General features: G+C 31.7%; 1 protein-coding gene across 1 annotated transcript; it reads left to right on the top strand.

Annotated features, from left to right (window-relative positions):
- Positions 1-3,959: 3,959 nt before the first annotated feature.
- Positions 3,960-11,099, top strand: LOC105337752 (acid-sensing ion channel 3). The gene is made up of 8 exons (XM_020071221.3): positions 3,960-4,505; positions 7,079-7,622; positions 8,956-9,054; positions 9,150-9,327; positions 9,408-9,470; positions 9,665-9,818; positions 10,261-10,355; positions 10,886-11,099. Exons 1-8 carry the CDS (start codon positions 4,189-4,191, stop codon positions 11,059-11,061), a joined length of 1,626 nt encoding a protein of 541 aa, XP_019926780.3. The 5' UTR covers positions 3,960-4,188; the 3' UTR covers positions 11,062-11,099.
- The last annotated feature ends 2,211 nt before the right edge of the window (positions 11,100-13,310 follow it).

Here is a 13,310-nt window from a genome sequence, read left to right on the forward strand (position 1 = left end):
AGAGACACCATTGATGATGGCATTTTAAACCACTATTTATTATTTTGCCTACACGAATTACCAATATGTGTTTGAGGAAACTAAGCATGAGCATGTTTTTTTTTACAGACACAACGTTTTCAAGTATTCCCAAACCGTGTTATTGTCCACAACCTTGTCAACAGACAACTTATGACGTCAGAGTCTCTTATGCTCTATTCCCGTCAGACGAAACTGGATCTTTTATGGAAAGTCGATTGGATGTTTCCACAGAATACTAGTATATCAAATGATTCACATTTTTTATTTCATATTTCTTAAAGTTTTCTTATGGTCTTCTATACACTGATTATTCATCCTTGGGAAAGAATGACTCTGTTTTGGTGGCTACTAGTATGTTGTTGTTGTTTTGCTTTTGAATGCAATGTTTATAAAGTACTTCATTATCCACTAGAATAAAAAAAATCAATACAGTTTGGTTACATGCAGGTATGTAATTCAGATACATCTTTTCAAGATCTTGATATGGGTTAAAGACCACTCTCATTAGAAGACAATATCAAAGACCTCCTCTCATTAGAAGGCAATATCAAAGACCTTCTCCCATGGGAAGGCAATATCAAAGACTTCCTCCCATGGGAAGGCAATATCAAAGACCTCCCTCCTCCCATGGGAATGCAATATCAAAGACCTTCTCTCATGGGAAGGCAATATCAAATACCTTCTCTCATGGGAAGGCAATATCAACGACCTTCTCTCATGGGAAGATTCGTTAACTGTAGTTTTTATATGTAAAACTTTATTCAACGATGGTAAACTATAGTTTACGAATGCTGATCTAAGTGTCTTTGTCTTTAATTATACGTTAACAATAAACTTACCTTGCTAATAAATACAGATACACGCCTGTAAACTATAATCATAACATTCGTTGCTTTGGTTAAGAGTTGTAATATACCGTATTGCAGTGCTCTATTGTTACATTGTTGCTGAAATATATAATCATATTACATCTCATTATGACGAATCAATTTAACAAGAGATATAAATTAATAATCAGGTTTTTTTTCTAGGGAAAACTTTATAGAACTACACATCTATTTTGAGCATCTTAAAGTGCATGATGTAAAGCAAGTACCTGTGTATGGATCTGAAAAAGACATCTTGTGTGAGTATTCGGTAACTATCTTTTGTAGAATTCGTCTGAACCCTCATTATAACCTTTAAATGAATTGTGTTTGGTTTTTGTTATTATTTTCTCGATTCTTTAGCATTTCGGACCCGACACAAGAAGACTACATATTCACAAATGCTAAACTTTTATATTATTAATCTAATTTATGCAAATATAATTTCTTAGCAAATAATTAGAAATCTGAAGTATTAGAAACATGTCTGTTTACAATTTCTCGTAGTTTACAATCGACTTCACATGTCCTTTAGGATAACTTGGGTTAATTTTTTCAATGCGTGGACTGCATACCGTTTGCATGCAAAAAATAAATAATAAGTATGAGACCAAATCTTATCTTCAATTGTGTTAAGGGGTAAGATGCAACAGCTTCGTAAGCTAACACACATTCTTGACTTATGAATCGAAGTCATTAGAGTTACTATTGAAGATCTAGAATTTTTTGCAATTTAAAATTAAAATCCTTGGAAATGTATCCAACAGAAAAAGTCAACAAATTTTTAAACCTTTTATACAAATCAGCCCTTCATTAAATGAATTATTCTTATTAATTCTCAGAATATGTAAGGTATATTATATGTCTATTTCGTCGAGAAAACTATAACAGCAATTTAAAAAGGAAAAGAGTTCAAGTTTTTGGAAACTCCCAGACATGTAATTTTTGTTTCATATTATAGCATTGTTACTAACAAAACTCAAAATATCTATTGAAACAAAATATGGATATGGTATGGTAATTGTATCTTAATTTCAATAATTTGTAGTAAGCGTTTTGTAGGCAGTTACAGATAGTCACTCATTTTTTGGTCATTTGGTAAAACCATAAACACAATGATAAAGAATTATAATCTGTATAAACATTTACAGTTGTTTACTCAAGGTTCCATCTCATTGAGTGTATCATAAGTTTGCATTGTGTCAATTATCTATCCAAATAATTATTATAACCAAACACTTTATCTTCTTTTACACCAAACATTGGCGGTCAGATGGGACTTCTTTTGGGAGCAAGTCTATTGTCTCTGTTGGAGATTTTTGAATTTTTGGTAAACTGTGTGATATATCTGATTAAGAAATGTTGGAATAGAATTGCTTGTTTGACCAATGTCTCCAAGGTAAAAGATGCTGGCATTAGTTAACATGTGCAATAAACATGTATTTCTCGAATCTTTTGTTTACATCTAGTCTCAGAATTTTTTTTAAGTCAACTTAAAAAGACTATATAATAGTTACAAAAACAAAAAATACAAAGATTTTTATTAATGAACATGCTTCTGATTCAGAAGATGTAATGGGGTTCCCACACCACAATCTTGTCAAGAGGCAAAATTTTTGCAATGAAATGTCAGAAACTGTTTATTTAATTTACCTTACCTCAAGCCAAATAATAAACTAGAATCACTGGATCAATTTAAACTATATTTATCCTCTTTATTAGATTTTGTTTATGATTAATACAATGTAACAGACACTAACAATGTATACGTAAACCTTGGTCAACCGTTTTACTATTCCACATGTCTCCCAAGCTCTAAATTCCGTACAGAGCAAGTTTAATATACTATGTTTCTCTAAAAAGAGAGATTACTCTCACTGAGTTATACATGTTATTGCTTTTTTGTTGATATCTGTCATAGTGTTAAAACAAAGGCAGTCGGTAAGATATAATCGTTACATGTTTTGTAGTTGACCTAATATGGTTTATACATGGTCAGTAAATTCCATATGGAATTTACTGACCATGTATAAACCATATTAGGTCAACTACAAACCATGTAACTAATTATATATATATATATATATATATATATATATATATATATATTTATATATATATATATATATATATATATATATATATATATATATATATATATATATATATATATGACATAAAGCTAAGAAAAAAACCACATTTGAATGAAAAGGCATATCAAACTTTTCATCATATCAACTTATCGAATTATCTACTTCAAAGTACTGGCAATTGATAACATTGAAAACTTCTGTTACAATGTAACAGACACTAACAATGTATACGTAAACCTTGGTCAACCGTTTTACTATTCCACATGTCTCCCAAGCTCTAAATTCCGTACAGAGCAAGTTTAATATACTATGTTTCTCTAAAAAGAGAGATTACTCTCACTGAGTTATACATGTTATTGCTTTTTTGTTGATATCTGTCATAGTTTTAAAACAAAGGCAGTCGGTAAGATATAATCGTTACATGTTTTGTAGTTGACCTAATATGGTTTATACATGGTCAGTAAATTCCATATGGAATTTACTGACCATGTATAAACCATATTAGGTCAACTACAAACCATGTAACTAATTATATATATATATATTATATATATATATATATATATATATATATATATATATATATATATATATATATATGACATAAAGCTAAGAAAAAAACCACATTTGAATGAAAAGGCATATCAAACTTTTCATCATATCAACTTATCGAATTATCTACTTCAAAGTACTGGCAATTGATAACATTGAAAAAAAATAGAGGGAAAAATATCACAGAAAAGAACATCTTTAGTAAAATCTATTCGTCACGCGATTTTACTACCTGAGAAGGAAGCCCCTACTAAGGTTGTATTTAGTAAAAGAATCTGTTGAATGCATTCATTATCTTTTTTAGCCTATTTACTTTGCTTAATATATAGGCGAATCTACCCATTAGCAATTAAAGCACTGGTACCTTCTTGAATAAGCTTTGTTTCTGAATTCATAAAATCTCAAATTGAAGCTCGTGACGGTGATGTTTCTCTGTTACTTTAGATTGTATTTCTGTGCAACACTTAACAATACAAATATACTATGCGTTAGTGGTGAAGTGCCATTTGTTTTTTACATCAATAGTCACTAAATGATACATTGATACTTCTCCATTAGATACCAAAAAAACATTATAGAGAAGGGCTTAAAAACTTGTGAAGATTGAATTAATTCATTAATACAACTTGAATCATCACTGGGTTATTCTAGCAATAATGGCACCCTGGTCCCTCTTGCATTACTGTTGGGTAATCAATGGCAGTTATGCAAATAAAGGTTCGGATGAAGATGATTGCATTGACTTTTTAATGGGGAAAAATCACAGTTACGTTAGATGGCATCGACAAATCCAAATTCGTATTACTCCTGAGTATAAGAGTAGATTCGTATACCTTGGCAAAATGGAAAATAAAATGGATCTAAAAAAAGTGAAGGAAAACAACACGACATTCTTAGAACTGTGGAATAATTTTAAAGGGAGCTGCACAATGCATGGCGTAGGTCATATGTCATTTACGCTGAGATTCCGTTGGTACGTTAACATTTTTTTAAACTTAATTCTGTTTAAGATTGAAAAAAATAGGAAAATTTTAAAGCTATGTATGCTGTATTAAAAGCTGTTTTTGCCATGTTGGAAACCCGCCCAAGCATTTTAGTGTGATGATCTATATAACTTAGATACTTCTGTAAATTATACAATTTAATTCAAACGCATTTAGATGTATTAAATATAATTTCCAATAAATTTTTTACTGACCGACCAAGTCTGTAAATAACCAAGTTGAAGGTATTCATTATCATTTATTTAGTAAGTAAACAAAACCGTTGTTGGCATGCTGGTAGCAGGCTAACGCATTCGTAGACAAGAGAAAGAAAAAGGCAGACACTAATGTTTTGAGTTAAGTGGTAAAAGTGGTAATTCTAATACTGTTTTATCTTTTCTCTGATCAGATTTGAATTAAAAATGTTGTCTATAGGTTTATTGATAATGGTTATTTTTTCGTAAGGAGCGTTTTGAAGGAATTTTTCGTCAACTTCGAAAAGTATTTGTACCATCTATTTTTTTAAACAAACCTGATGTCATTCCTCTTCCCCCTGCTGTTCCTCTTGTTTACTTTTACCGCGGTCATGCGCATAGTTACGCTTTTAAAAATTTGAATCGTTTATAAATGTGCAAAAGGGCATTTTTATTTCTCCCTACATTAAATAATGATAATAATTTTCAATGAATACAATTGAATCACCTTACACATTCGTCACGGTGGTTTTTTTTTTTATACAGACCATCGCACTGATAAAGTGTTGGTGGAGTTTCCAACATAGCTAAAAACAGCGTTAAAGTGAAGTGTTCATGATTGTGGTCAAATTTCATATCCCTATTTTTATTGTTAAGAATCTTTAGTAATGCATTTCCAATGACCTGTCAAAATTTGAGTGTCAGTCGTAGAGTTATAAGCAAGATACAGAGCTCACAACTTTTTGTTACGTTAATAAGGCCCGTGTCATGTTATTGTTTACATTGGTTCAATATATCGGTAAAACATCTTCTTCAAGCTGTTTTTTACTATCTGCTAATTCGTTTTAAACATAAATACTCAGTTCCTAGCGTTTGTCACAGTATTTTGGGTCTAAACGTTTAATTTTCTTATCAACATTCAAAATGTAAACAAGAAATTTGTTTACAACACAAATCAAAGTACTGAAGAACTAACGGGAGTTTATTTTCTTGATTTTTATTTATTTTAAAATCAATGATATGTTATTTTGCATGACAAGTACATATGGTTTCTAATTTCAATTACGCACATTTTTATAATATACATTTTTGGACTTTTTCGACAAGAATGTAGAGAAACCCAATTATGTTAACATGAATCATGTTAAATAATATTTAAAGATAAAATTAATTTAATCAAACTATATATCAGTAATAGAAATATTTCTCGAAAATTGTATGGATCCAAGTTATATTGAACACTAGTCTCGTTCAACCAAACGCTCGGCTGACACCGTAAATCTCCGACAAGGATTTACGGAGACAGCCGAGCGTCGAGTTGAACGAGACTATATTGAACTCTGGCGTAGAAATACATACGACTACAAAAAATATGTAAATTGTTCGTACCATTTAAAAGCTGACTATTTTCAAGGTATTTATAAATAAGTTTCCTTGAAAAACAATGCTTTAGCATACATTACATCGAATTTATCAATTATTTTCAAGAACTAAAGTCTTGTCAGCAGCAATGATTTGTGCTGAGGTCCAAACACTGTTTCACTTTCAGTTTGTCTGTGTAACTACATAGGAGAGTTGATTAAAATCAACTCCCAAAAATTCAAAGGCTTGTATTTCGCATTTATATGAGTCGACCACTGACTCTCAAATTTTGGTTGACAATTATAAATGCCTTATTGGAGAATTGTAAACATTAAAATCGGAAAATAATTCTTGACAAAAAATCGTTGACACAACTATGGCAAACTAAACGTTGCAATATTCTATATTTTCCATTTGTATTATAAAAATATTCATTTGTTGCTTAGACGGGTGACCTCGTATATACCATCCAGACATCTTTGTATAATACATTCCGAAAGTGGATAATATTGAACCAATGAAGTCCTTTGTAACAAACCAAAATAAACAATCTTTAAATTTCAATACAAATGAAAAATTATGCAATACAAATAAATTAGTTACAATACAATAAAATACTTTACAATACAAATAGAAATTATACAATACCAAAAGAATATATACAATACAAATGATAACATATACAATATAAATGAAATTTTACAACACAAATAGAAAAAATTTACGATGAAAATGGAAAATTAAAGAATGCAAATGAAAATTATACAATGCAATTGCAATATTAAAAAATTCAAACGGAAGTTGTAGAATATAAATTAAAAACTATACAATTGAAAATTTATACAGTACAAATGTGAAAGATCGGATATTGCAACGTTTGACATGCCATAAACAACGGCATACATAGCTTTAAGATTTCGGGTAAGTCTGCTCCTACACTTATAAAACCGACACGTGCCTACTGAATTTTTTGCGATATCTAAACGCCACTTGTTTTACTATTCCAGTGTAATTTGGTTGGCTGCCTTTGGAATATCAACTGGTTATCTTTTATATTTTCTTCACGAAGAATCGGTTGCATACAATCAACGTCCCTTCATGACATCTGCCTCTGTAAAGAGTGTTGCTTCAATCCAGTTTCCGGCCGTTACCTTTTGCAATATGAGTCCCTATAACAAATCAAAGGTTGCCCCAGACCCTAGAGATTCCACGTACCACATGGCAATTTCTCCGCTGAGTTCTATTGTCGGACCAGTTAATTGGTCAGATCCATATTACCAAGACAACGGGTATTTCAGGTCAAGAACAAATGGTGACATTAAATACGAGACATTGGACAAATCACGGATGATTCTGATGGTTCTGTTTGATAACAAAGATGTAATTGGTGATTTAGAAGAGAAAGTGACCCGATATGGAATGTGTTACACATGGAACGCTGATGGATCAGCCACTACAACCTCTACTGGAAACGCCATGAACTTCGTTGCCCTTCTGAACATGAACAGCGACCAGAACTACCAAAGCATAGACAGCAGCAAAGGATTAAAAGTAAACAACATTTAATCATCAGTAGTCATTTATTTACTTTCATTTTAAAAGTTGCTACCTCCTGCTATATAACTCGTCCAATTTTTGTTATAGTCTTATATAGCACTATAACTTGTGATAATTTTTTTATTCATTTGCATGCCCCGTACTGCTCTCATATTTTCAAAAATGATGATGAACATAACAATAATATAAAGAAGAGGTCACACCCTGTCTAAGGGATGAAAAGAATCGTCACATTGAAGAACTTTCAGTAGTAAATGTGTGAAAATCTATATTTTACGAACTAGCAGTTTTATAAACTTCTGCGACGATTTTCAGTCCTCACGTGAATCATGTGCATTGTATGTGATGTTTAAAATGCTTAAAACCAAACTTTTATAACTTTTGAAAGTAGTTCCGAAGAATAATAAAAAATGTCACAAAACCCATCAAATTATTTTCAAAGAAGTTATCTGTCTTTTAAGAATGTGTATGACCCTTAAATTGTATTCCTTACCAACATATTATTGGCGATTCAAATAAAAGAAATAGTGAAATTAGTGCGAAAAGATTTTATTTAACTAGACAACCTTCGGGCAAATATTGTTTGAAGATATTTTTTATTGTTATACTTTCATGTTAAATACTGAAATCTGATTGGTTAAGACGCAGTTGATAATATTTACTATTACCCTCAGCGTTAGCAACGCACTTGGCAACGGGTAACATTAAAAAATGTTACATGCGCGAAAATTATGCGCGTACGGTTCGCTGTAGAATTCACGTTATTCCTATATAAAAGCTGTAAAATTTTCTTAAAAATTTTAAAAAAGACATTCAGTATTACAAAATAAATAGTGCCTGTTTGGGAGGATAACAGTTGAAATTGACACCCCTCGAAAACCATTGTCAACCTCCGCTTCGCGTCGGTTGACAATGGTTTTCTCGGGGTGTCAATTTCAACTGTTACCCTCCCAAACAGGCACTATTTATATATTATCATATCCCGCTACTAATCCATACCTTAAAAAATTCTTATATTCTGTTTTGGAAGGACAGTTAAGCATTTGAACAATTGTTGTTGATTGACAACTAATATCTATATGGTTAGGTTCGTTTTCAATGGGTTTCAAACTGAAAAAAGTAAATAACGTTTTTTATACACTTGGTTAAACTCTTTGGTTAGATGATTACTTCAGTGAAACCACGAAGGGAAGGGGGAAGGCGAAAAGTGTACTACAGGGAAACTTCGTTTTTTTTCCTCTAAGACAAATTCTACATTGTGTTTTAACTGAGCTCAGGGGGGCGTGGCAAATTGGAATCCGCGTTTAAAATGTAATGTACTTTGTAGGCAGCTGTGCATAATCCCAGTGAGCATCCAGCAATTGAAGACAATGGATTCCTCGTTCCACCAGGAAGAATGGCATTGGCCAAACTTTCAAAGACAACAGTAAGACTACAAAAGTAAAAAAAAAAAGATTAGTAATTATCTTGCAGTTTGAAGAATGAAATCATTGAGCAAAAACGTCTCAATTCTTTCCACAGCATTTTTATCTTGGTACACCGTATAAAGCCTTTGGTGATGACTACTGCTTACATACAACAGCTAGTGATTTCGTTAACCCTGTACATCCAAGTCCATACAGCATAAACGCCTGTAGCCAAAAGTGTGGAGCTGATAGTACATATCAGCGCTGTGGATGTGTACCACTTGGGACTATAGGTCAGACATTTGGTTTTTAGGGTCTTAATTCTAAATAAATGTACAAGTATCTTGTCAACACATATTTTTTCTATTTATAGGAAATTATACAATTTGTTCCCACTACCAATATTATCAGTGTTTTTTCAACGCCTCCACGTCAAGTAAGTTTATTAATTTTTTTTTTGGTCAATTCTTATTTGGTCTTGTTTGAAAACTTTTTCTTCTGTTTGTTCTGTTAATCCAGAAAAACGTCCCATAGTTGATACATATGTCATGTTGTAAATTTTGAATTTACTGGGTTGGTGTAAATACAAAATTTACAACACCCTGTCAGTGTAGGTACATTTTGATGCAGGAATGACAGTTTCAAGTTTACCTGGAGCATGTAATTGTCCACAGCCATGCCAACAGACAACTTATGACGTCAGCGTCTCCTATGCTCTGTTCCCTTCAGAGGAAGCAGGATCCTTTTTGGAAAGTCGATTTGGTTTTTCAAAAGAATATGTCAAGTAATTTGAATTTATTTTCCATCTTTGATCATCAACATTATTAAGGCTTACTTGAGCAGACTCAACTATGATTTTTTGACACTTTTTTGTCCGGCGTCCGTCTGTCTGTCAGTCTGTAAATACTTTATATTTTTGACTTCTTCTCTAGAACCAATCAGCTAATTCTAAGAAAGCATAGCACAAAGTAATCAACAATATATATTTCATAATCTGATAAAAATATAGGTATCGAAAATTTTTAAATCTTATTAGGATAACAAATATTCAAAAGGTGGTTACATAACACCGCCCGCCCCTTACAATGTTTGAGCTTCAGTAGTATTCAGGTATGATATAAAGTGGTTTTGCGTCTCATCACACGTCACATTAAAATAAAGCATTATTATATTGTACACATTTTGACGAGTTACACGATTAATATGCAGTTTTGATTTTTTTGTAGAGAAAACTTTATAGAACTCCACATCTATTTTGATCACCTTAAAGTGCATGATGTGAAACAAGTGCCGGTGTATGCATCTTCAAAAGACCTTTTAGGTAAATATTCTGGTGACAATCATTTAAAGAATCTGTCAGATTGTATAAATATATATGCAATATTGAATGCATTTAGGCCTCTTCGAGTTTGTGAACTAACATTGTATAACCTTAAATTCCAAGAATGCAATTTCACTGAAGCTGTACTAACATAGCTTAAAAGAATTTTTACAAATGTCAAATCTTCTTGACTTATAAGGAATTACAGTGTTTACAAAACCTGCCAATCTTTGGCTGCCAAGTTTTTAGTGATAAGTTTAAAACCAAATTATAGATTTGGACAAAAGCTAAACAATGAAGAAAAAGTTACGTATCTTTAGGTACATTTATACTGTAAAGTAACAGCATTTTGGTTTTGGTTTTTTTTAATTTTATCATGATGGCAATCAGAAAAAAATTCTGAATGCTATTAGGAATCGTAATATAATCCACCCAAAATAGTCCTTTGAAGGAAATAATGAAATCAAATCTAAATGTGTTGACGGAACTTTGTATCAGTTAATAATAAAACTAGACCAAATCTTTTGCAGCAAACATTGGCGGTCAGATGGGACTCCTTCTGGGAGCAAGCTTGATGTCCCTACTGGAAATCACCGAGTTTTTTGTTAACTGTCTGGTTCTTCTGACGAAAAAATGTTGGAATAAATTATCCAATTTGAACAAAGTTTGTAAAGTAAAGGAGTACGGTAATACACATCAAAACTGATCTGCTGTAAATTTACAATAAAATGGTTAAAAACATTCTCTGTGCCTACCATTGTTTCTCTATTGTAACTTCACTGAGATTAATTAATTATTCGATAATTTAGGAGACATCAAAACAAACTGTAATGAATAGTTCATTCCTTGATCGATTTGTTTTCTCTCCAAAATACAATACATTAAATTAAAAAAGCACAAATCATTACCGAAATAGATCATTTTGTCGGTATTGGTGACTTGTAACATGTTAACCCGGTTTAAGCATCATGCCATGATTTTTTAGAAACTACAAATCATTTATTTTCTTATGATTAAGGCTTCCATTGCATTAAGATCAATTACTAAGCATATGAAGTTATTATATATAATGTTGAAAAGCTAAAAAAAAACCACTAAAGCCAAAGCCTATCTTAGTAATGACGTATTTTACTAAACATGAAAGTTTTTATAAATGAGATTTATGTGGTTTTTCATTTTGATGGTAACGTCAGAGAACGTCTCAAATAACATGAATTTGTCGGACTGAATCCTTGGATATCTCGAGTTCCCGGTATTATTTCCCCCGACCTATCGTGTATAATCTTGATCACAGTTGACATGGTTTTATACTGAAAGGTACACTAAACTGTGAACCATTATTCATCGTAGATACATTTATAAGATATTTGTGAAAAATCAGCCGTCCATGTATTAATATATTCTTGAATTTAGGAACAAGGCTCTCTTTTCATTTTTAATCTTGCTGTTTTCATGATATTTGATTTTGTTGTATTAAGCTGGTTCGCCGAAGTAAGGATATGGATTTGTTTGTTGTTCAATGTCGTTAAAATATTTTCAATATAAAACATCTTATGTCTTTATCACAAACAGTAGCGCACATATGTGTCTGGCATTTCTTGGGCAAAGTTTTCATATTTATCTTTAATATTTAATCCGCTGAACATTAAAGTCATATAAAGAAATCCGCAGTTTCAACAACTCAGTCAGATGAGTTGGTCAGTGATAGAGGTAACAGATCAATTTATTTATTCTGTTATGTCTATTTGTGCTAAAGCTTGCTTAGATTGGTATGCTTATAAGAGGTTTTGCGAAGTTCAGAACTAATGTTTTGTTTTAAATTTTTATGAAGTACCTTTACATACTGGAAACAGGATTTTAAATACATGAACCTGACCTTGCATTATCGTAAAAACATTAAATACCTATAAAAAAAAAATCCGTTTTATGTATTTATTTATTTATTTATTTGTTGTTGTTTTTGTTGACTATAAAGGAACACTCATGACATAAAAAATACGTAAGCTGCTAATGTGGACGCAGATATTTTCTGCAGTCTGGTATTTTCTTACCGCCAATCCCAGGCACGTACATGTAGCATCATTCAAAATTTTGACAAGAAAAAACAAATAGATAAAAAAACAACCCCACCCCCCCCCCATAATTGCCAATCTTCAATTTACTGATTGATATGTGTGGGGTTTTTTTTTGGGGGGGGGGGGTTAGTGTCTTATACTAATGTTTATTTAAACACAATATATACTCTGATAGAGTGGGGATACCAACTCCTTCAAAATCAAAACTTTTGTGTGTAAGAAAATGTTTTGCTGCCAGAAAAATTGCCCCCCTTTCGCAAGACAACTTTTGATAAACGTAAAGGATGGTAAATGGATATTCTACCTAATGTCTGTAGGTGATGGCAAGCATAGACATTGGATGCATACGTATCCGAATATGGCTAAAAATCATCCAACCGAGAGTGAACGGCAAATCGAACTTGATAAGGGGAGGTAGATATACATATAGATATAACAATATTACATTTAAAAAAAAGTCTGAGCTTGTTTTAAGGCCAATCCGACTGATAATGATACAATTAATAAAAATTTAAACAATACAGGTATTTTCTATAGCCCTGTTTATTTTGAGAATATTTTTTTTGAATCTGTTTATTCATACTTTATTAGCTGTGCTTTAACTGTGATAAATATTAAACCCTTTATATCCTCCACAGACCTAGTTGAATGCATCATAGACAAATCATGAATTATATATCCCCTCATTAACAATGCTCTATGCACATATAATGGCTTTCAATCTAATATCGTTAAATTTCATATTAAAGCTTGTGGTTTTCCCCTGTTTGTATTTGAGTGTGTTGGTGAGCAACACTTAATTAACTAGGCAAACAGAGACTGTGGGTTAATCAATAGCGGTTTTCTATATATCGATAGTCAACTCTAAAACCAAACAATT

This window comes from Magallana gigas, chromosome 2, assembly GCF_963853765.1.
Source record: "Magallana gigas chromosome 2, xbMagGiga1.1, whole genome shotgun sequence".
In the NCBI taxonomy this organism is placed as follows: domain Eukaryota; kingdom Metazoa; phylum Mollusca; class Bivalvia; order Ostreida; family Ostreidae; genus Magallana; species Magallana gigas.

Bases quoted from the DNA above. Each gene is read 5' to 3' on its own strand.
- LOC105337752 (XM_020071221.3), top strand. From the start codon at position 4,189: ATGGCACCCTGGTCCCTCTTGCATTACTGTTGGGTAATCAATGGCAGT. The intron at 7,623-8,955 runs GTAAACAACATT...TGTACTTTGTAG, and splicing joins ACAGCAGCAAAGGATTAAAA to GCAGCTGTGCATAATCCCAG. The intron at 9,819-10,260 runs GTAATTTGAATT...ATTTTTTTGTAG, and splicing joins TTTTCAAAAGAATATGTCAA to AGAAAACTTTATAGAACTCC.